The sequence below is a fragment of the Scyliorhinus torazame genome, chromosome 16, assembly GCF_047496885.1.
Source record: "Scyliorhinus torazame isolate Kashiwa2021f chromosome 16, sScyTor2.1, whole genome shotgun sequence".
In the NCBI taxonomy this organism is placed as follows: domain Eukaryota; kingdom Metazoa; phylum Chordata; class Chondrichthyes; order Carcharhiniformes; family Scyliorhinidae; genus Scyliorhinus; species Scyliorhinus torazame.
Genome location: NC_092722.1, coordinates 107,483,622 through 107,508,201, shown reverse-complemented (window position 1 = coordinate 107,508,201; position 24,580 = coordinate 107,483,622). Strand labels below are relative to the sequence as shown.

General features: G+C 49.3%; 1 protein-coding gene and 1 long non-coding RNA gene across 7 annotated transcripts in view; one reads left to right on the top strand and one right to left on the bottom strand.

Moving 5' to 3' along the window:
- Positions 1 to 5,136: 5,136 nt before the first annotated feature.
- The window catches only part of LOC140392983 (uncharacterized), a 35,221-nt gene continuing 15,777 nt past the window's right edge, over positions 5,137 to 24,580 (top strand). Inside the window, exon 1 of the long non-coding RNA XR_011935462.1 lies at positions 5,137 to 5,223. This is a non-coding gene — a long non-coding RNA (uncharacterized lncRNA). The remainder of the gene's footprint in view (positions 5,224 to 24,580) is intronic.
- Positions 5,426 to 24,580, bottom strand: part of jmjd1cb (jumonji domain containing 1Cb) — a 592,917-nt gene continuing 573,762 nt past the window's right edge. For all 6 annotated transcript variants that reach the window (XM_072478811.1, XM_072478812.1, XM_072478817.1 and 3 more), the window contains 2 exons: positions 16,825 to 16,959; positions 5,426 to 6,308 (listed from right to left, as the gene is read on the bottom strand). In XM_072478811.1, coding sequence (XP_072334912.1) covers positions 6,216 to 6,308; positions 16,825 to 16,959 — 228 coding nt within the window. In that variant the 3' untranslated portion in view covers positions 5,426 to 6,215. The remainder of the gene's footprint in view (positions 6,309 to 16,824; positions 16,960 to 24,580) is intronic.

Below are 24,580 nucleotides of genomic sequence, written 5' to 3'. Positions count from 1 at the left end.
CCCCCCCTATCTCTACTCCGCTCCAGGAACACCCTGCTCACCCTCGGAGTCCCTCGCGCCCACACAAACCCCATTATACTCCTGTTGACCCTCCTAAAGAATGCCTTCAGGATAAACACGGGGAGGCACTGGAACAGGAACAAAAACCTTGGGAGCACCGTCATTTTGACTGACTGCACCCTACCCGCCAAGGACAGCGGCAACGCGTCCCACCTCTTGAACTCCTCCTCCATTTGCTCCACCAGCCTTGTGAAATTAAGCTTATATAGGGCACCCCAGCTCCTGGCCACCTGGATCCCCAAATACCTGAAGCTCCTCTCCGCCCTTTTTAGTGGGAGCTCGCCAATCCCCCTCTCCTGGTCCCCTGGGTGAACCACGAACAGCTCGCTCTTCCCCATGTTGAGCTTGTACCCCGAAAAATCCCCGAATTCCCTAAGGATCCTCATTACCTCCGGCATTCCCCCCACCGCGTCCGCCACATATAGCAGCAAGTCGTCCGCAGAGAGCGACACCCTATGCTCCTCCCCACCCCGCACCAACCCCCTCCAGTTCCTCAACTCCCTCAGTGCCATAGCCAGGGGTTCAATCGCCAGTGCGAAGAGCAGGGGGGACAGGGGACACCCCTGCCTCGTCCCTCGGTGCAACCGAAAGTACTCGGACCTCCTCCTGTTTGAGGCCATAATTGCCATCGGGACCTCATACAACAGCCTAACCCACCTGACAAACCCCTCCCCAAACCCAAACCTCTTCAGCACCTCCCACAGGTACCCCCACTCTACCCTATCGAAGGCTTTCTCAGCGTCCATCGCCACCAGTATCTCCATCTCCCCCTCCCTCGCCGGCATCATGATAACATTCAAAAGCCTCCGCACATTCGCGTTCAACTGCCTCCCTTTCACAAATCCCGTCTGGTCTTCGTGGATGATCTGCGGCACACAATCCTCAATCCTCGTGGCTAAGACCTTCGCCAGCACCTTGGCATCTACGTTTAGCAACGAAATCGGCCTGTAAGACCCACACTGCAGGGGATCCTTGTCCCGCTTCAGGATCAAGGAGATCAGTGCCCAGGACATCGTCGGGGGCAAAGCCCCCCCCCCCCTCCCTTGCCTCATTGAAGGTCCTAACTAACAGCGGGCCCAACAGGTCCATATACTTTTTATAGAATTCGACCGGGAAACCGTCCGGCCCCAGTGCCTTCCCCGCCTGCATGTTTCCTATCCCTTTGATCAGCTCCTCCAGCCCAATCGGGGCCCCCAATCCCGCCACCAGTCCCTCTTCCACCTTTGGAAACCTCAATTGGTCCAGGAAGCGGCCCATCGCACCCTCCTCCCGTGGGGGCTCGGATCAGTATAATTCCTTGTAGAAGTCCCTGAAGACCCCATTGATGCCAACTCCACTCCGCACCACACTCCCTCCCCTGTCAACTGCCCCGATCTCCCTAGCTGCATCCCGCTTCCGAAGATGATGCGCCAGCATCCGGCTTGCCCTTTCCCCATACTCGTAAATAGCCCCCTGGGCCTTCCTCCACTGCACCTCCGCCTTCCTGGTGGTCACCAGGTCGAATTCGGCCTGGAGGCTACGTCTCTTCCTCAACAATCCTTCCTCGGACTCCTCCGCATACCTCCTGTCTACCCTCACCATCTCCCCCACCAGCCTCTCCCTCTCCCCCCACTCCCTCTGCTCCTTGTGGGCCCTAATGGAGATCAGCTCTCCCCTCACCACCGCCTTCAGTGCCTCCCATACCATCCCCACTCGGACCTCCCCGTTGTCGTTGGTCTCCAGGTACCTCTCTATACTTCCTCGGACCCGCTCGCTCACCTCCTCGTCCGCCAAAAGCCCCACCTCCAAGCGCCACAGCGGGCGCTGGTCCCTCCCCTCCCCCATCTCCAAGTCTACCCAATGCGGGCGTGGTCCGAAATGGCTATTGCCGAATACTCAGTATCCTCCACTCTCGCTATCAGCGCCCTACTCAAAATGAAAAAGTCAATTCGGGAATAAACCTTATGGACATGAGAAGAATGGAAATTTCCTAGTCCCGGGCCTTGCAAATCTCCAAGGGTCCACCCCTCCCATCTGGTCCATAAACCCCCTCTAGCCGCCGCCGGCTTCCTACCCGTCCTAGACCTGGAGCGATCCAGTGCCGGATCCAGCACCGTGTTAAAATCTGCCCCATGATCAGTCCCCCCACTTCCAAGTCTGGGATCCGACCCAACATACGCCGCATAAAACCCGCATCGTCTCAGTTCGGGGCATACACATTGACCAGTACTACCCTCTCTCTCTGCAACTTACCACTTACCATTATGTACCTACCGCCATTGTCTGCCACAATGCTCGACGCCTCAAACGACACCTTGTTTCCCACCAAGATCGCCACCCCTCGATTTTTGGCATCCAGCCCCGAGTGAAACACCTGACCTACCCACCCTTTCCTCAATCTTACCTGGTCTGCCACCTTCAGGTGAGTCTCCTGAAGCATAGCCCCATCCGCCTTGAGCCCCTTCAGGTGCGCGAACACGCAGGCCCGCTTAACCGGCCCATTCAGTCCCCTTACATTCCAGGTTATCAGCTGGATCAGAGGGCTACCCGCCCCCCTCCACCGCCGACTAGCCATGACCCCTCCTCGGCCAGCCACGTGCCTGCACCCCACACCCGGCCCGTTCCCCACAGCGACATACCCCCGTCTCGACCCCCCCCCTTGCTCCAGCTCCTCCTTGACCATAGCAGCAGCAACTCGATTCCCCCACCACCCCCCGGCTAGGACCCATCCTAGCTGATTTACTTCCCCCAGTGCACTTCCGCAAGTCAGCTGACTCCTGCTGAACCCGGCCACTCCCGCCTCGCCTTCGACTCCTCCCATTGTGTGGCACACATTCCTCTCCCGTCCCCATCCATCGGCTCTCCTCCTCCCCCTTCCGTTCTTAGCGCGGGAAACAACCCTCGCTTCCCGGCCCCGCCCCCTCCAGTCTTCAGCACGGGAAAAAGCCCGCGCTGTCAACCTATCAGGCCCCGCCACCTCTGACGCAGCTCCTTTTACAGGCCCAGTCCCCTCACCCCTGACTCGGGCCTCCCCCGCGGGGCCCCATCTCACCTCCAAGATCCCCCCCCAACCAACCCAACCAAAACAGTGACCAACCCGCCCCAGCCACCCTCACCAAACCAAAAGAGAAAAAAATAAAGAAAAAGAAACCCGGAGCAATACAAAGGCCCCCCTCGCGAAATAAAAATAAACATAGCATATCAACCTCAGTCCCCAATCGCCTGTCCCGAACCTCAATCTGTGTCCAACTTCTCGGCCTGAATAAAGGCCCACGCTTCCTCCGGAGACTCAAAGTAATGCTGCCGGTCCTTGTAGGTAACCCAGTCGCGCCGGCTGCAACATGCCAAAATTCTTCCCCTTCCTGTGCAGCACCGCCTTCGCTCGATTGTACCCTGCCGCCCTCTTCGCCACCTCCGCACTCCAGTCCTGATATATCCGCGTTCTCCCACCTGCTGCTCCTCTCCTTCTTGGCCCACCTGAGCACACACTCCCGATCGACGAACCGATGGAACCTCACCAGCACTGCCCACGGAGGCTCGTTAGCCTTGGGCCTCTGCCAGCACTCTATGGGCCCCTTCCAGCTCCAGGGGCCCCTCCCTGGAAGGACCCCGCTCCCATCAGCGAGTTCAATATGGTGACCACATTGGCCCCCATGTCTGGCCCTCCAGGAGGCCCAGAATCCGCAGATTCTTCCGCCTTGACCGATTCTCCATCTCCTCGAACCGCTCCTGCCATTTCTTGTGGAGCGCCTCGTGCGCCTCCACCTTTACCGCCAGGCCTAAGATCTCGTCCTCATCGTCAGAGATCTTTTGTCGAGCCTCGCGGATCAGCACTCCCTGGGCTGTCTGTGTCTCCAGCAGCTTATCAATAGACGCCTTCATCGGCTCTAGCAGGTCCGTTTTAATCTCTCTGAAGCAGCGCTGGATACCCTCCTGCTGCTCTTCCGCCCACTGCATCCACGCTGCCTGGTCTCCGTCCGCCGCCATTTTGTCCTTCTTCCCTCGCACCTTCTTCGGGTCCACCACCACCTTTTCTGTCGCCCCGCTCCTAGTTGAAGCCATATACTGACGGGGAGTTGTTGTAGACTCCTTCCCACACCGGGAAACATCGAAAAAGTGCCATTGGGGGCCCTGAAAAGAGCCCAAAAGTCCGTTTTTGCGGGAGCCGCCGAATGTGCGACTTAGCTCCACATAGCCGCAACCGGAAGTCCACCTCAATATTGATACTGATTGACAGCCATTTTAAGTGTAGCTCTATGAGACTGGAAGGATATTTAGATATCAATCGACATTGTCCTGAAAAGCTGTGTCCAATTTGACAATGTCAAACTTTCACTGAAGGAGAAAGTTTGCAGAGTTCCCCGACAGGAGATTAGCAGATTCCTGGAGTGTTTTGCTATGTTAAAAACAAGTTGCTGCTGCACTTACCTACTATCCACGTTGCAACAGTTCAGAAGAATCCTGACAAATTCCAGCAGGTTTAGCGTTGGGTCAAAACCCTGGAACTCCCTCCCTCACAGCAGTGTGGGTGCACCTACACCACATGGACCTCAACGGTTCAAGGCAGCTCATCACCACCTTCTCAAGGGCATTTAGGGATGGTCAAATGCTGGCTTGCCTGTGACTCTCATATCCCACAAATGAATATTTTAAAAATCTTTTATTGACTTTGCCTAATCCTCCTAGTGCTGTTACTACGTCCCCAATGCTGGCCCATAATTTGCTGTTTTTTCTCACCATCCTTTTTTGAACAGTGAGTTAACATTTGTTATCTTTCAATTAATATCAGCAATGAAAGCACTTTTTATCAAATTTTTTGAACCCACATAAGGCAACACAGCACTGACCAAATGAAAAAGGCAGCTTCACTGCTACATGTTCACTAAAGACCAATGACATCCGTCAGAGGTAAAGCTGAAATATGTGCTTTAGCACTCACTGTGTCAATGTCTTCATGTGGCTGACGTGATTGCAGGCAACGGTTCGTCACTTTCCCACAATATCATTTGCATTTTAAAAACATTTGCATCCATCTTAAAGTTAATTTGTCTCCTCTTTCAAGTTTTAAGGTAAAATAGTGATTGCAATCGCGAAGCTAGGCTTCATAAACAACATGAGGCTGCAAGATCTATTGCAATCCAAAATGCAAAGGTGTACATCTATAAATACGGAAAGCATTTCTTGGTATGTATCTATAAATATTAAAATGTTCAATATAAAAGCCATAAAACTGCTGAAGATCTGTTCAGAATTCAGTAATTGCATAAGAATAAACAGATCCTTAAAGAAATTAATCTAATAATTTCTTAGAAGTATTTCTTAAAACCCAGTATGATAGAGAGCAAATTCAAATAAAAATTCACCAATAACAGACAAAACATGTAAATTCAGATATTTAATAAATCAATTTTATTGGAAAATGTAAAACCCCTTTCAATTTCAATGTACAAAGCATGTAACACCTGTACTTTAACAAACTGAAGCAAGCTATGTTTTAAAAAAATACGTAATTGAATGTATATATTTATATCTATTTACATAGAATATCAACTTTCTTGGTAACAAGTCATTTTGCTTGCAAAAGTTCACCATAACAAATTTAACAAGACAACTGAATAAATTACAGCTTTGTAAATGTTTACATTTTACAATGAATACTTAATAAAAAGCTGATGTGTGTAGTATAAGCATCCAGTCATTTTATTGTAAGGAACTTCAGAATGTGTCATTATTTGGCAGCACTTTAAGATATGACATGGATAGCTGTGCGATTCAGCAATAACAAAAAATAGGCATAGCTGGTAGTTGCGTCTGCCTTCTCACAGTAACTGTCTCAATGTAGTGAAAAATATCCATTGTAGCAAAGTAAAACTGTACAAATTCATGTTTACATTAGATCTTCAATGGGCATAAAATTCTGTAACATTTTGTCCAAAAATAAATACATTTTCATTTTTAAAATGTACAAATATAATACATGGAACAGCACAGTGCTAGTTTCCTGCATATTATTAGAGGCTACATTTTGTTTTTTATGATTACATTAATTTTGATGCATTGGCCAATTTATTACAGGAGCCACAACACTGTTGTAACCACAGTTACAAATTTCCTTGGCACTGCTGATGTGTTTTTTTAAACAAATGATCATGTAAAGTCACAAAACAATGAGAACATTAAGCATTCTGTTGTGCATTTGACAACTTTTCTTTATGCATTCTCAGAATTCCCACAGCATCTTTAACCGAATGGTAAATTATATTTTTTACCTGCAAAGAAATTGAAACATTAGAGAAGTGATTCTAGTAAATAAAGTCTGGTAAATAATGGTAAGGTTCGAAAAGACGGCTGTTACTAGAAATTTGGGGCTTTACAAAATTTGGAGATCAGGGCAACTGATTCACAGAAGTATATTAATGTGGTGCAATTAAATCTAAGGTATATCAAATAACAAAACGTACACATTATTTCTGAAGTAAAAATCCACAAATCAGATTAACAGTTTGACCTAAATAACTGGTTTTGAGTTTATAATTTAAGTCTATCTTCTATGTATCACACTGTGATTAGCAAGAACCTGGTTTAATCTATGATCATTACTGAAAAAGGAGATGGGGAAACCGTTTGTCAGGTGAGTTTTAATATATGTTTTTGTATATTACGATCAGTACTATACCAATAAATTTTATTTTGCTTCATTGTTGGCATTTTAGCACAGTATATGAACAGAAAATTAAATAACTATATGGCTCATGGTGATAGATTTGTCAGCAGTTTAAGGTTTAAAGGCCTGAAGCATGAGGTAACAAACTGCAGTTTTATGGTTCTGATGAAAGCTCTTAGAGGTGAATGCTCTGGGCGATGCACATTATCCCAACTTAATGCGATTTTACAACTGACAAAGTATTCCAGTCTCTCCAACAAGAATCCCTACAACAGTTCCTTTATATACCCCCCAAAAAGCCAATAAAGCAAGTCAGTGGTACGTAGGTAGATCAACTTGTTTTCCTGAAAATGAGAAATTATGTTGCATTTATACTACCAACAGATGGCAATGTTGTATTATGAACCAGCGCGTGACTCCATTCCTGACATATTTAAAGGAAGTTAATCGTCAACATTTACCTCGGTACTAATGAGCAATATAATCAAGAGCTAGGTAATATTTCCAACGGGATAAGGCACATGACAGTTAAAATTCAATACAGGTAAAAACAAGGTCTTAAACACATAGGGAAAAAATGAGACACACTAAAAAATTACTTTGTTGTATTTTGTCTTTTATGGACCTCCTGACATCCCAAAATGTTACTTCACTGAAGTACTTTGAAAGTACAGTCACTGTTGTAACCTAGGAAACAAGACACCCAATTGACATTCAACAAGTAGCCATGTGAAAATGACCAGATAATCGGTGTGATGTCTGAGGGGTAAAGAGTTGGACTATCTGAAGGAAGAACATGAAAGATATATTGGAAGAACATAGAACATTACAGCGCAGTACAGGCCCTTCGGCCCTCGATGTTGTGCCGACCTGTGAAACCAATCTAAAGCCCACCTACACTATTCCCTTATCATCCATATGTTTATCCAATGACCATTTAAATGCCCTTACTGTTGGCGAGTCCACTACTGTTGCAGGCAGGGCATTCCACACCCTTACAACTCTCTGAGTAAAGAACATACCTCTGACATCTGTCTTATATCTATCTCCCCTCAATTTAAAGCTATGTCCCCTCGTGCTAGCCATCACCATCTGAGGAAAAAGGCTCTCACTATCCACCCTATCTAATCCTCTGATCATCTTGTATGCCTCAATTAAGTCACCTCTTAACCTTCTTCTCTCTAACGAAAACAGCCTCAAGTCCCTCAGCCTTTCCTCATAAGATCTTCCCTCCATACCAGGCAACATTCTGGTAAATCTCCTCTGCACCCTTTTCCAATGCTTCCACATCCTTCCTATAATACGGCGACCAGAATTGCACGCAATACTCCAAATGCGGCCGCACCAGAGTTTTGTACAGCTGCAACATGACCTCATGGCTCCGAAACGCAATCCCTCTACCAATAAAAGCTAACACACCGTACGCCTTCTTAACAACCGTCTCAACCTGGGTGGCAACTTTCAGGGATCTATGCACATGGACACCGAGATCCCTGCTCATCCACACTACCAAGAATCTTACCATTAGCCCAGTACTCTGTATTCCTGTTACTCCTTCCAAATTGAATCACTTCACACTTTTCTTCATTAAACTCCATTTGCCACCTCTCAGCCCAGCTCTGCAGCTTATCTATGTCCCTCTGTAACCTGCAACATTCTTCCGCACTGTCCACAACTCCACCGACTTTAGTGTCATCTGCAAATTTACTCACCCATCCTTCTACGCCCCCCTCCAGGCCATTTATAAAAATGACAAACAGCAGTGGCCCCAAAACAGATCCTTGTGGTACACCACTAGTAACTGAACTCCAGGCTGATCATTTCCCATCAACCACCAACCTTCTTACAGCTATCCAATTTCTGATCCAAACTGCTAAATCACCCTGAATCCCATGCCTCCATATTTTCTGCAATAACCTACTGTGGGGAACCTTATCAAACGCTTTACTGAAATCCATATACACCACATCAGCTGCTTTACCCTTGTCCACCTGTTTGGTCACCTTCACAAAACCGTGTTGACTATCCCTAATCAAATTATTCCTTTCTAGATGATTATAAATCCTATCTCTTATAAACCTTTCCAAGACTTTGCCAACAACAGAAGTAAGGCTCAATGGTCTATAGTTACCGGCGTTGTCTCTACTCCCCTTCTTGAACAAGGGGACAATATTTGCTATCCTCCAGTCTTCTGGCACTATTCCTGTAGACAATGACGACATAAAGATCAAAGCCAAAGGCTCAGCAATCTCCTCCCTAGCTTCCCAGAGACTCCTAGGATAAATCCCATCCGGCCCAGGGGACTTGTCTATTTTCACACTTTCAAGAATTGCTAACACCTCCTCCTTATGAACCTCAAGCCCTTCTAGTCTAGTAGCCTGTATCTCAGTGTTCTCCTCGACAACATTGTCTTTTTCCTGTGTGAATACTGACAAAAAATATTCATTTAGCACCTCTCCTATCTCCTCAGACTCCACCACAACTTCCCACTACTGTCCTTGACTGGCCCTACTCTTACCCTAGTCATTCTTTTATTCCTGACATACCTATAGAAAGCTTTAGAGTTATCCTTGATCCTACCTGCCAAAGACTTCTCATGTCCCCTCCTGGCTCTTCTTAGCTCTCTCTTTAGGTCCTTCCTAGCTAACTTGTAACTCTCGAGCACCCTAACTGAACCTTCACGCCTCATCTTTACACAAGCCTCCTTCTTCCTCTTGACAAGTGATTCAACTACTTTAGTAAACCATGGTTCCCTCGCTCGACCACTTCCTCCCTGCCTGACAAGTACATACTTATCAAGGACACGCAGTAGCTGTTCCTTGAACAAGCTCCACATTTCAATTGTGCCCATCCCCTGCAGTTTCCTTCCCCATCCTATGCATCCTAAGTCTTGCCTCATCGCATCATAATTGCCTTTCCCCCAGCTATAACTCTTGCCCTGCGGTATATACCTATCCCTTTCCATCGCTAAAGTAAACGTAACCGAATTGTGGTCACTATCACCAAAGTGCTCACCTACCTCCAAATCTAACACCTGTCCTGGTTCATTACCCAGTACCAAATCCAATGTGGCCTCGCCTCTTGTTGGCCTATCTACATACTGTGTCAGGAAACGCTCCTGCACACATTGGACAAAACGGACCCATCTAAAGTATTTGAACTATAGCGTTTCCAGTCAATATTTGGAAAGTTAAAGTCCTACACTGTTACTTTCGCTCCTATCCAGAATCATCTTTGCAATTCTTTCCTCTACATTTCTCTACATTTCTATAGGCCTCTGGAACTTTTCGGAGGCCTATAGAAAACTCCCAACAGGGTGACCTCTCCTTTCCTGTTTCTTTTTTTTTAATTTTTAAAATTTGTTTTTATTCAAACTTTTTCAATAGTTTTTACAAATCACGACAAAAAGAAAACAACAAAAAGCATAGTAATAATTAAGAAAACAACTTAACAAATTAGCAAAACAAGGTGGGGTATCTGCCCTTTACAAATACACCCCAAATATCGCTATCCCCCAGCTCGGTTTTACCCGAGTGTCCAAGACCGTGGACATAGCCTTTGCAAAGCCTTTCCAAAATTCTGTAAGTGCTGGGCATGCCCAAAACATATGGACATGGTTTACTGGGCCCCCTGAACATCTCACACACACCTGTCCTCCACCCCAAAGAACTTACTCATTCTCGCCACTGTCATATGTGCCCGGTGCACCACCTTAAACTGAATCAGGCTAAGCCTGGCGCAAGATGAGGAGTAATTGACCCTGCCCAGGGCGTCAGCCCACAGGCCCTCATCTAGCTCCTCACCCAGATCCTCCTCCCACTTGCCCTTCAGCTCTTCCACCGAGGCCTCCTCCGCCTCTTGCAGCTCCTGGTATATGTCCAATACCTTGCCATTACATGCTCGAGACCACCCTGTCCTGTATCCTCCAGGCAGGTAACAATGGAAATTCCCCCACCTGCTTTTTCACGAATGCCCGAACCTGCATGTACCTAAAGGTATTCCGTGGGGGCAACCCAAATTCTCCTCCAGTGCCCTCAGACTAGCAAAAGTCCCATCAATAAACAAGTCCCCCATCCTTTTGATACCTGCTCTGTGCCAGCTTAGGAACCCACCATCTATTCTACCTGGAACAAACCTGAGATTGTTCCGTATCGGGGTCCAGACTGAAGCCCTCGCCTCCCCCCGTGCCATCAATGGGTTAAATTGAACCCAGATCCTCAATGTCGCCGCCACCACCCGGCTCGTGGTGTACCATGTCGGCGGGAGCGGCAGCGGAGCCGTTATCAATGACCCCAGGCTAGTATCCCTGCAAGACGCCACCTCCAACCGCCCCCCCCCTTTCTCTACTACCCACTTCCGAATCATGGATACATTTGCTGCCCAGTAATAGCTGCAAATATTCGGCAGCGTCAGCCCACCCCCACCCCGACTGCGCTCTACGAAGTCTCTTAACACGAGGGGTCTTGTTTGCCCACACAAATCCTGTAATAATCCGGTTTACCCGCTTGAAAAAGGACTTGGGGATGAGGATGGGAAGGCACTGGAAAACGAACAAGAACCTGGGGAGGACCGTCATCTTCACGGACTGCACCTGACCGCCAGGGAAAGCGGCAGCATGTCCCACTTCTTAAAGTCCTCCTCCATCTGATCCACCAGCCACACTAAATTGAGCTTGTGCAGGGCATCCCAACTCTTAGCCACCTGAATGCCCAAGTAGCGAAAGCTCCTCTCCACCATCTTAAGTGGTTGCTCTCCCAGTCTCTTTTCCTGGCCCCTCGCATGTATCACAAAAAGCTCGCTTTTTCCAACATTCAGCTTATACCCCGAAAAGTCCCCGAAATCTCTAAGGATCTGCATGACCTCCCCCATCCCCTCCACCGGATTCGCAATGTACAGGAGCAGGTCATCTGCATACAGTGAAACCCGATGCTCCTCCCCCCCGAACCAGCCCCCTCCAGTTTCTGGACTCCCTCAAAGTCATGGCCAGCGGCTCGATTGCCAGGGCAAACAGCAGGGGGGACAGGGGGCACCCCTGCCTCATTCCTGGATGTAACCTAAAGTACTCCGACCGCAGCCGGTTCGTCGACACACTCGCTACCGGGGCCTGATACAACAATTTAACCCACCCTATAAATTCCTCTCCACACCGAAATCTGCCTAACACTTCCCACAGGTACTCCCACTCCACACAATCGAAGGCTTTCTCCGCGTCCATTGCCGCCACCACTTCTGCATCCCCCCCTTCCGAGGGCATCATGGTCACATTCAGGAGCCTCCGCACATTTGTGTTCAACTGCCTGCCCTTCACAAACCCCGTCTGATCCTCATTGATCACTCCCGGAACACAGTCCTCAATCCTAGTGACCAAGATCTTGGCCAACAGTTTGGCATCTACATTAAGGAGCGAAATCGGCCTATAGGAGCCACATTGCAACGGGTCCTTATCTCGCTTAAGGATGAGCGAGATCAGAGCCTGCGATACCGTCGGGGGAAGGGTTCCCTTTTCCTTACCCTCGTTAAAAGTTCTCAACAATAGCGGACCCAACAGCTCTGAGAATTTCCTGTAAAATTCCACGGGATACCCATCCGGTCCCGGGGCCTTGCCCGACTGCATACCCTCCAACCCCTTAACCAATTCCTCCATCTCAATCGGGAACCCTAATCCCTCTACCCACCCCTCCTCCACCTTAGGGAACCTCAGTTGGTCCAGGAATTGCTTCACCCCCCCCCCCCCCCCCGGAGGTTCTGACTCATACAATTTGCCATAAAAGTCCGTGAAGACCTCGTTGATCCTTGCCGAGCTCAGCACCGTGTTACCCTCCCCTATCCCTAATTCCCCCAATCTCCCTGGCCGCCTCTCTCTTCCGCAGTTGATGCGCCAGCATCCTGCTTGCCTTCTCCCCATACTCATACACCGCTCCTTGTACCTTCCTCAACTGAGCCTCAGCCTTCCCCGTGGTAAGCAGGTCAAACTCCGCCTGCAGACTCCGGCGCTCCTTTAACAACCCCTCCTCGGGGGATTCCGCATACCTCCTGTCCACCCCAAGTATCACCCTCACCAACCTCTCCCTCGCCATCCTGTCCCTCTTCTCCCTGTGGGCCCTGACTGAAATTAGCTCCCCCTGATAACTGCCTTCAGCGCCTCCCAGACCACACTCACTGAAACCTCCCCCGTATCATTGATCTCCACATAGCTTTGGATACACCGCCGAATCCGCCCACAGACCTCCTCATCTGCCAATAGTCCCACATCCAGTCTCCACAGAGGGCGTTGGCCTCTCTCCTCCCCCAGCCCCAACTCCACCCAGGGCATGGTCCGAGATCGCAATGGCCGAATACACTTGACCGGCCCATTCAGGCCTCTCACTTTCCACGTGATCAGCCTGGTCGGGGGTCTAATTACCCCCCCCCCCACCCCCACACCCGACTAGCCATCTTCTTTTTTAGGCCAGCCACGTACCCGCGCCACCCGCACACTCCAGCCCCCCCAGCCGGAGGCTGCCGGTCCCGACTCTCCCCTTTAAAATCGATTCTCCTTCAGTCAGCAAGGCAGCATCCCAGTGCCCCCCCACCCCAGTCAAGCATCCGCTTAACCAACCTACCCCCCCCCCGCCCATTGCACTCCCGCAAGTCAGCTGACTCACGCTGACCCCAGCTGCTCCCGCCTCCACGTCCAATCCCACTGTCGGCTTCCCCTATGAGTCTCCAATCCCCCTCCCACGCCCACCTAAGTGAGGTAAAGAGAGTCCCCCCCCTACACCCCGTGTGTACAGAGAAAGAAAAAAAACAAAACAAGGCACAATACTCTCAAACCCCCTAGCTTCGGGTACTGCCCCCACCATTGAGCGGATAAACCGCTCTCCATGTCTGGGCCAACCGCACCACCTGTGACGCAGCTCTTCCCAACTTCGACCTCGCCCAAAGCCACGAGGGCCCAGGGCAAAGGGGGCAACAATAACACAAGAGAACACGGAGCCAACCCCAGCATAACACCCGCGCCCCCCCCCCCCCCCCCCCCAGCAATCCTCACAACATACTACAGTCCATTAGCTCGAGTCCAGTTTCTCATTCTTGATAAAAGTCCACGCCAAGTCCGGCGTATCGAAATAGTGGTGCCGGTTCTGATATGTAACCCACAGCCTCGCCGGTTGTAACAACCCGAACTTCACCCCTTTGCTATGGAGGACTGCCTTGGCTGGTTGAATCCCGCACTGGCCAGCTCTGCACTCCAGTCCTGATAGATACGGATCTCGGTGTTCTCCCACTTGCTGCTCCACTCCTTCTTTGCCCATCGCAGGACACACTGCTTATCGGTGAAGCGGTGGAATCTTACCACCATAGCTCTCGGCGGCTCGTTCGCCATAGGCCTCCTTGCCAGGACTCTGTGTGCCCCATCCAGCTCCAGGGGCCGCGGGAAAGCTGCCGTGCCCATCAGCGTACCCAGCATCGTGGTCACATACGCCCCAGCATTCGACCCCTCCACGCCTTCAGTGAAACCCAGAATCTGCAGGTTCTGCCTCCTTGACCTATTCTCCAGGTCTTCCAGCTTCTCCTGCCATTTTTTGTGCAGCGCCTCGGACGCCTCCACTCTAACCGCCAGGCCCCAAATCTCATCCTCGTTATCAGAGGCCTTCTGCTGCACCTCCTTTATCACCGTCCCCTGCATCTTCTGGGTCTCCACCAGCCTCTCAATCGACGCCTTCATAGGGGCCAACATCTCCGCCTTTAACTCCGCCAAGCAGCTTCTCAAAAACTACTGCTGCTCCCGTGACCACTGAGCCCATGCTGCCTGATCCCCGCCAGCCGCCATCTTGTTTTTTCGCGCCCGTTCTCCTCTCTTCTCCAAAGTCGCTTTTTTGATCGCCCCACTCCTGGTCCACTCCATACAGCACTGGGGAACCCTCACTGTTTCCTTCCCACACCGGGAATCGCCGTGAAAGTGCCGCTGGAGCTCTGTGAAAGGGCCTAAAAGTCCATTATCGGCGGGAGCTGCCGTCCGTGCGACCTACCGAGGCATAGCCACAACCTGAAGTCCCCCTTTCCTGTTTCTAACCTCAGCCCACACTACCTCAGTAGACGAGTCCTCATCAAACATCCCTTTCTGCCACCGTAATACTGTCCTTGACTAACAATGCCACCCCTCCCCCTCTTTTACCACCTTCCCTGAGCTCACTGAAATATCTAAACCCTGGAACCTGCAACATCCATTCCTGTCCCTGCTCTATCCATGTCTCCGAAATAGCCACAACATCGAAGAGATGTGCAGAGCAACAATGTAAACAAACAGTGCTGAGTTGTACGGTCATATCAACAGAGTACTTGAGGCAGGCTGTCCTGCTGAAAACGCATTGTGCATAATGAGGCACAGAGGAAAGATCCCCAATGTGGAAGCTGTGCAAAGAACGACAAGATTAACCTCAAGGGAGTAATGAATATTGAGAAAAAACCTAGATTCTTCAACTTTGAAAGGAGGCAAATGAGAGGGAACCATAGAGAGAGTGGAACTCAACCACAAAATGATCAACTGGAATTCTATAAATAAGTAATCCTGTGCTCTATTTCAGATTAAATGTTAACTGCAATACAAGAGTACAATGAAACATCTAATAATGAGAACACCAAGCACCTTGGAGCTTTGTAGTGGCTCGGTGCACAGCACTGAATGTTCCACGCATGTTTTACTTGAAGAGAAGAAAAATCCATTTCAAAATTCTAAGCAACAATAATTATTTAAACCTTGAAATGAAGATACATTTCTGATCCCACCTTTCTCCTTATATCAGTGTTTAGAATGGCAATGTGTAAATTGACTCATTTTGCATGTGCTTTACTGGCGGGGGTGGGGGAGTAATGTCATCTGTGCATGTATTTATTCAGGACAGTTTAGCAGATATAATTGAAGATAATCCACAAGGATCCATTGCACAGTGAGTGTGTGAGCACATATGCAGATAGTCGGTGGGAGCACAAAGGGGCGGGGAGGGCAAGGGGGGGGAGGCGAGGGAGGAGAGCGGGATGGGGACATAGAGCAAGGCGGAGGGAGGTGGAGAGAGGACGGTGAGGAAAGGCATGGAGTAGGAGAGCAGGGTAACAGGGATGGAATGGTATGAGAGGCAAGAGAGGGATCAGGATAGGAAAAGGTGAGGGAATGACACAAAGAATAGCAAAAGAGCAGTGAAAGGGGTTGGCATTGAGGAAGCAGGGCGAGGAGGGAATGGTGCGAGAAGCGAGCAGCATGAGGAGCAGGGGAGGAAGGAATGAGGGGAAGGAGAGATACAGGGAGCAGGAGGAGGGGGGGAGAAGTAGCAGAGGTAGAAGCAGCCAGGAGCTCCAGTGGTGAGAGGTCAGTAGCCAGAGGACACAGATTTAAGGTAATTGGTAAAGAATCAGAGGCAATATGTGAAAAACATTTTTATTGAAACAGAGTTCAGATCCACAGTGTGCTGCCTGAAGGGGTGGTGGAAGCAGACTCAATAGTAACTTTCAAAAGAGAATTGGGAAAAAGTTGATGGAAGAAATCTTACAGGATTATGGTGAAAGAGAAGGTGATTGTGGGATTAAATGTATAATTGTACCAAAGAACCAGCAGAGAGACAATGGTCAAATGGCTTCCTTCTATTGTTTAAAACTAAAATGTGAAGTGCATTTACTACACTGTGTGTGAGGTATTTTCTCTTAAAATTAGTGTTTGTGACTAGAACAATGTTGCCAAGCCATACCTGTGGCTAGTCATGGAATTCTACTGGTCAAAACTGTTGGAAACCAAGTACCTGCAAATGAAGTAATGTGCCTGAAAGCATACAAAAATGTATTTGGGAGGGGGGTGGGATTGAAGAAAGAAGGTGAGGAAACAGAATCGCTTTATTCTTCCATGTCTCAGGTATCCGATGCCAAGATTCAGCTTGGTTCAGCTATTAAACCACTGCTTTAGCTGAAGTATCATAAAATGGAGGTTATTAAATGTGTGAAAGTGTAAACTAAGAATCCAATAAGTAATGCACTAATTGAACATTAACTGATCTCAAGTTTGATTTACTTTACTTTTTTCGAGTAAATTATATTTCTAATAACCTTTAATTGGAACTAACTTGCCAACTGATTGGAATCAAAAAAGTCAATACCTGGAGTTTATCCTCATAGTTTATCTCATGTTTTGACTGGTGTCTCAGCTCCTGTGTTAGGTGGAAAGACTGCAATGTGTGCTCTGGTGACACAAAATCTTCAGAGACCTGAATGCAACTGTGAATATTCTGCATCTGAAAAATATAAAACAAAAGTGTTCCATGAACCCGCCAGATACAATAAGTAAATTATGTACAAGTGAGGGCAGCACGGTGGCACAGTGGTTAGCATTGCTGCCTACGGCACCGAGGTCCCAGGTTCGATCCCAGCTCTGGTTCACTGTCCATGTGGAGTTTGCACATTCTCCCCATGTTTGCGTGGGTTTCGCCCCCACGACCCAAAGATGTGCAGGGTAGGCCAATTGGCTATGCTAAATTGCCCCTTAATTGGAAAAAATGAATTGGGTACTCTAAATTTATAAAAAGAAAAAAAAAATTATGTACAAGTGCAACTTGGTAACACAAACTTTCTTAATAAAAACACGATTAATGCAATGTTGGGAGTTCTCCACCTAAACTGTGCTGTGAGCAGCATGCTAGAAAATCAAACAATTAGGGCAGTACAGTAGATCGGGCTTTAAACTAATGGAGTCGGCAATGGGAGAATTTGGGAAAGCAATAACAAGAAATGCCAGAGTTGTGATGTTGGTAAAAATGAACAGTAGATCAGAAAGGTAATGTTTAAAGGCATTAGAGGCTAAGATGGCGTCAGGAACAATAGAAAAAAAAGTTAAAGCTAAAGTCTCTATCAAGTGAAGTATTTCAACAAAATATATGAATTAATATTAGAGAGAATAGAATAATCCAGTAGCCATTAGAGAGACTTGGGTTACATAGTCACTAAATATTCCAGAACACTAGACTTTTAGAGGGGATAGGCAGACTCAGCATTGACGCATGAAAGGGGAATCAAGATCGTCAGATCTGTTAAGTCTTTTAAGGTCGTAAATCACAGAATAGGAAAAGGGCGCCGGCGGATGTAGTGCATTTAGACTTTCAATGAGCATTCAATAAGGTTCCACATGAGAGGAATTTTCACCATATTAGGGCTCATGGGATTGGAGGGATATATTAACATGAATTGAGGATTGGTTAACAGGCAGAATAAACAGCAAATTAGTTTTAGGTTGGTTGGCCTATTTTATCAGATGGGGTACCACCTGGATCAGTGCTTGGGTCCGAGCTATTGCAATCAATATCAATGACTCAGATCAGAGGTTCACAACTGGTGTGCCACGGCACTTTGGTGTGTCATGAAGACCCACAAGTGGACTTCCGGGTGCGGCGATGACCAGCTGAGTCGCACGTTTCGGCAGCTCCCGGTTAAACGGACTTTTGGGCTCTTGATAGGAGCCCCAACGGCAATTTTGACGGCTAAAAACACTGTGCGGTAAACCAGAAGGGAATCCCCCCTGGATACGGATGAAAAAAGGAGAAAGTGGCCGGATTGCAGTGGATCCTTTAGAACAGCGGCAAGGAAGGCAAGCAAAAACCAAGATGGCGTCGGAAGGTGGCAGTTTAACATGGGGCCCTGAACAACAAGAGTTCTTGAAATGCAGTGTGGAAGAGCTCAAAAAGGAAATGAAGAAAGAGCTGTTGGCCCCGATACTATAGGCGATCGAAGGGCTAAAGGAGGAACAAAAGACCCAGGAGCGGGAGCTTCGGGTCGTGAAGGCAAAGGCAGCCGAGAATGAGGACGACATACAGGGCCTGGTGGTGAAGACGGAGACGCATGAGGCACATCAGAAACGATGTGTGGAAAGGTTGGAGTCACTGGAGAACAACGCAAGGAGGAACAACCTGAGGATTCTTGGTCTTCCTGAAGGTGCGGAGGGAGCGGACGTCGGGGCATATGTGAGCACGATGCTGCACTCGTTAATGGGAGCGGAGGCCCCGGCGGGTCCGTTGGAGGTGGAGGGAGCATACCGAGTGATGGCGCGAGGACCGAGAGCAGGAGAAATTCCCAGAGCCATAGTGGTGAGATTCCTCCGTTTTAAGGATAGAGAAATGGTCCTTAGATGGGCAAAGAAAACTCGGAGCAGTAAATGGGAGAACGCGGTGATCCGCGTTTATCAAGACTGGAGTGCGGAGGTGGCGAGAAGGAGGGCGAGCTTTAATCGGGCCATGGCGGTGCTTCATAAAAAGAAGATAAAATTTGGAATGCTGCAACCGGCAAGACTGTGGGTCACATATCGAGGGAGGCACCACTACTTTGAGACGGCGGATGAAGCGTGGACTTTTATTGTGGAAGAAAAACTGGAATGAGCGGGCTATTAAAAAGAACGTTTGAACAAAGTGGTGGGGCGAATGTGGGGGGCGAAGAGGGGGGTTAAAAAGGGGGGAAAGAGGAGTTTTATGTACTAATCCTGCGATGTGGTAACTTTTCTCTCTTCCACAGGTGGTGATGGGGGGAGGAGGGGAGGTGGAGGAGATGGGGCGTTGGCCATTGGGGGCGGGGCCAAGGGAGAAGCGCGGGCTTGGTTCCCGCGCTATGATAATCATGGCGGGAATAGAGAAGCAGGAAGGAGGGGGCGTCGCACGGTGCGAGCCGAGGTCACGGGGGGAAGCCGAGGTCGGCCAGAGTTTGCTGACTTCTGGGAGCAACATGGGGGGAGTAATTACGCTAGCGGGGGATCTAGCGGGGGGGGGGGGGGGGGGGAATTACTGGGTTGCTGCTGCTGGGGAGAGGGGGGAGCTGGTATGGGAGGGGATGGGCGGGGGGGCACCGCCTGGGGGAGATACAGCTGCGTGGGAACCGGGTGAGGAGCTGGAAAAAGGGGATGGCTAATCGACAAGGGGGGGGGGGGGGGGGCGGGGGGTAGGAAGCCCCCCAACCCGGCTGATCACGTGGAACGTGAGAGGGCTGAACGGGCCAATAAAGAGGGCACGGGTACTCGCACACCTTAAGAAACTTAAGGCAGATGTGGTTATGTTACAGGAAACGCACCTGAAACTGATAGACCAGGTTAGGCTACGCAAAGGATGGGTGGGGCAGGTGTTCCATTCGGGGCTAGATGCGAAAATCAGGGGGGTGGCTATATTAGTGGGGAAGCGGGTAATGTTCGAGGCAAAGACTATAGTGGCGGATAACGGGGGCAGATACGTGATGGTGAGTGGCAAACTACAGGGGGAGACGGTGGTTTTGGTAAACGTATATGCCCCGAACTGGGATGATGCCAATTTTATGAGGCGGATGCTAGGACGCATTCCGGACCTAGAGATGGGAAAGCTGATAATGGGGGGAGATTTTAATACGGTGTTGGAACCAGGGCTGGATAGGTCGAAGTCCAGGACTGGAAGGAGGCCGGCAGCAGCCAAGGTACTTAAAGATTTTATGGAGCAGATGGGAGGTGTAGACCCGTGGAGATTTAGCAGACCTAGGAGTAAGGAGTTCTCGTTTTTCTCCTATGTCCATAAAGTCTACTCGCGAATAGACTTTTTTGTGCTGGGAAGGGCGTTGATCCCGAAGGTGAGGGGAACGGAGTATACGGCTATAGCCATTTCGGATCACGCTCCACACTGGGTAGACTTGGAGATAGGGGAGGAAACAGGAGGGCGCCCACCCTGGAGAATGGACATGGGACTAATGGCAGATGAGGGGGTGTGTCTAAGGATGAGGGGGTGCATTGAAAAGTACTTGGAACTCAATGATAATGGGGAGGTCCAGGTGGGAGTGGTCTGGGAGGCGTTGAAGGCTGTGGTTAGAGGGGAGCTGATATCAATAAGGGCACATAAAGGGAAGCAGGAGAGTAAGGAACGGGAGCGGTTGCTGCAAGAACTTTTGAGGGTGGACAGACAATATGCGGAAGCACCGGAGGAGGGACTGTACAGGGAAAGGCAAAGGCTACATGTAGAATTTGACTTGCTGACTACGGGCACTGCAGAGGCACAATGGAGGAAGGCACAGGGTGTACAGTACGAATATGGGGAGAAGGCGAGCAGGTTGCTGGCACACCAATTGAGGAAAAGGGGAGCAGCGAGGGAAATAGGGGGAGTGAGGGATGAGGAAGGAGAGATGGAGCGGGGAGCGGAGAGAGTGAATGGAGTGTTCAAGACATTTTATAAAAAATTATATGAAGCTCAACCCCCAGATGGGAGGGAGAGAATGATGGGCTTCTTGGATCGGCTGGAATTTCCCACGGTGGAAGAGCAGGAAAGGGTGGGACTGGGAGCACAGATCGAGGTAGAAGAAGTGGTGAAAGGAATTAGGAGCATGCAGGCGGGAAAGGCCCCGGGACCGGATGGATTCCCAGTCGAATTCTATAGAAAATATGTGGACTTGCTCGCCCCGGTATTGACAAGGACCTTTAATGAGGCAAAGGAAAGGGGACAACTGCCCCCCCGACTATGTCTGAAGCAACGATATCGCTTCTCTTAAAGAAGGAAAAGGACCCGCTACAATGCGGGTCCTATAGACCTATTTCCCTCCTAAATGTAGATGCCAAGATCCTGGCCAAGGTAATGGCAATGAGAATAGAGGAATGTGTCCCGGGGGTGGTCCACGAGGACCAAACTGGATTTGTGAAGGGGAGACAGCTGAACACGAATATACGGAGGCTGTTAGGGGTAATGATGATGGCCCCACCAGAGGGGGAAACGGAGATAGTAGTGGCGATGGATGCCGAGAAAGCATTTGATAGAGTGGAGTGGGATTATTTGTGGGAGGTGTTGAGGAGATTTGGTTTTGGAGAGGGGTATGTTAGATGGGTGCAGCTGTTGTATAGGGCCCCGATGGCGAGCGTGGTCACGAATGGACGGGGATCTGCATATTTTCGGCTCCATAGAGGGACAAGGCAGGGATGCCCTCTGTCCCCATTATTGTTTGCACTGGCGATTGAGCCCCTGGCGATAGCGTTGAGGGGTTCCAAGAAGTGGAGGGGAGTACTTAGAGGAGGAGAAGAACACCGGGTATTTTTGTATGCGGACGATTTGCTACGATACGTGCCAGACCCGGCGGAGGGGATGCCAGAAATAATGCGGATACTTGGGGAGTTTGGGGATTTTTCAGGGTATAAATTGAACAAGGGAAAAGCGAGTTGTTTGTGGTGCATCCAGGGGAGCAGAGTAGAGAAATAGAGGACCTACCGTTGAGGAAGGTAACAAGGGACTTTCGTTACCTGGGGATCCAGATAGCCAAGAATTGGGGCACATTGCATAGGTTAAATTTAACGCGGTTGGTGGAACAAATGGAGGAGGATTTCAAGAGATGGGATATGGTATCCCTGTCACTGGCAGGGAGGGTGCAGGCGGTTAAGATGGTGGTCCTCCCGAGATTCCTCTTTGTGTTTCAGTGCCTCCCGGTGGTGATCACGAAGGCTTTTTTTAAAAGGATTGAAAAGAGCATCATGGGTTTTGTGTGGGCCGGGAAGACCCCGAGAGTGAGGAAGGGATTCTTACAGCGTAGCAGGGATAGGGGGGGGCTGGCACTACCGAGCCTAAGTGAGTATTATTGGGCCGCTAATATTTCAATGGTGAGTAAGTGGATGGGAGAGGAGGAGGGAGCGGCGTGGAAGAGATTGGAGAGGGCGTCCTGTAGGGGGACTAGCCTACAGGCTATGGTGACAGCCCCATTGCCGTTCTCACTGAGGAACTACACCACAAGCCCGGTGGTGGTGGCTACACTGAAGATTTGGGGACAGTGGAGACGGCATAGGGGAAAGACTGGAGCCTTGGGGGGGTCCCCGATAAGAAACAACCATAGGTTTGCCCCGGGGGGAATGGATGGGGGATATGGAATGTGGCAAAGAGCAGGAATAACGCAAGTGAAAGATCTGTTTGTGGATGGGAAGTTCGCGAGTCTGGGAGCGCTGACCGAGAAATATGGGTTGCCCCAAGGGAATGCATTCAGGTATATGCAACTGAGGGCTTTTGCGAGGCAACAGGTGAGGGAATTCCCGCAGCTTTCGACACAAGAGGTGCAGGACAGAGTGATCTCAAAGACATGGGTGGGGGATGGTAAGGTGTCAGATATATATAGGGAAATGAGGGACGAAGGGGAGACTATGGTAGATGAACTAAAAGGGAAATGGGAAGAAGAGCTGGGGGAGGAGATCGAGGAGGGCTGTGGGCAGATGCCCTAAGCAGGGTAAACTCGTCGTCCTCGTGTGCCAGGCTAAGCCTGATTCAGTTTAAGGTATTACACAGGGCGCATATGACTGGAGCACGGCTCAGTAAATTTTTTGGGGTGGAGGAGAGGTGTGCGAGGCGCTCGAGAAGCCCAGCGAATCATACCCATATGTTTTGGTCATGCCCGGCACTACAGGGGTTTTGGATGGGGGTGACAAAGGTGCTTTCAAAAGTAGTGGGGGTCCAGGTCGAACCAAGCTGGGGGTTGGCTATATTTGGGGTTGCACAAGAGCCGGGAGTGCAGGAGGCGAGAGAGGCCGATGTTTTGGCCTTTGCGTCCCTAGTAGCCCGGCGCAGGATATTGTTAATGTGGAAAGAAGCCAAGCCCCCGGGGGTGGAGATCTGGATAAATGACATGGCAGGGTTTATAAAGCTCGAGCGAATTAAGTTCGTTCTAAGGGGGTCGGCTCAAGAGTTCACCAGGCGGTGGCAACCGTTCGTCGAATACCTCGCAGAAAGATAGATGGAATGGAAAAAAGAAGGCAGCAGCAGCAGCCCAGGATCGGGGGTGGGGGGCGGGGGGAGGAGGAACCAGAAGGACTCTCAGGGTTGTTAATATATACTGTATAATATGTATAGGTCGTTGCTACAGATAATTATATATTGGACTGTTAAATTATATTTTTGGAGAGTGTTACTTGTGATAAGGCAGTTGCCAATTAGGGTTAGTTTTCATTTTTGTTATTTATTATTTATTCATTTTTTTTTGTTTGTAAAATAGGTCATTGTTATTTGTGTTGTTATAATATTGTGTAAAGGATGCACAATGTACTGTGTTGGTTGACCAAAAATTTTCAATAAAATATTTATATAAAAAAAAAATGAAGACCCACAAGTGTGCCGCAAATTAAGATTCAAAATGATTAGACATTAATGTAAATAGATTAAATCTAGTCTTCGTTTTCAGCTCAGTGGTCGACATTTGCAAGTCTCGATGAACCTCAGCCTTCCTCAGCATGCAGCGGCTGGGAATGGACCGCACATGTGCGGTTCAGGTTGTTTTATGTTGGTAGTCCGAACTGTGTATGCACTGGTTGGGAATGGGCCGCACATGGGCCCAAAGCGGTAGACTGACTGTCCGACCTGTCGGAATTTCTCCAAATGCAGAAAATTAAATTTGCCATCTGAAGGCCGGAAGAAGGCTTCCACAAAACGTGGGAACCATTCACTCAGTTGTTCCAAGACCTGTTTGTAGCCAACAACTAGGAAGTCAAAGATCAGGAGTGGGTCGCCACAACACAGTAAGGAAGGGGGTGGGGATGGGGGGGTGGTCAGGGGAACAAAGAACTAAGCCATGCCCAACAAAGGAACCAGGAGACACAAGGTGGTGGGACAGGAGCAACAACAACCTGAACCAAAAGGAAGAAAAGCAAAGGGAATACCGGTGGAGAGCATAATGCAGGAGACCACAATCACCACAGCAAACACTGCAAGGAAGCAAGACCAGAACATGTGGGCGTGGTTGGCTGGGCCACCTTGGCACCGTTCACACCTGTCCTCCACCTCCAGGAAGAACCTACTCATTCGGGTTCTGGTGAAATGGGCTCTGTGTACCACTTTTAGCTGCATTAGGCTTAGCCTTGTGCATGTGGAGGTGGAGTTGACCCTGTGCAGTGCTTAGCTCCAGAGT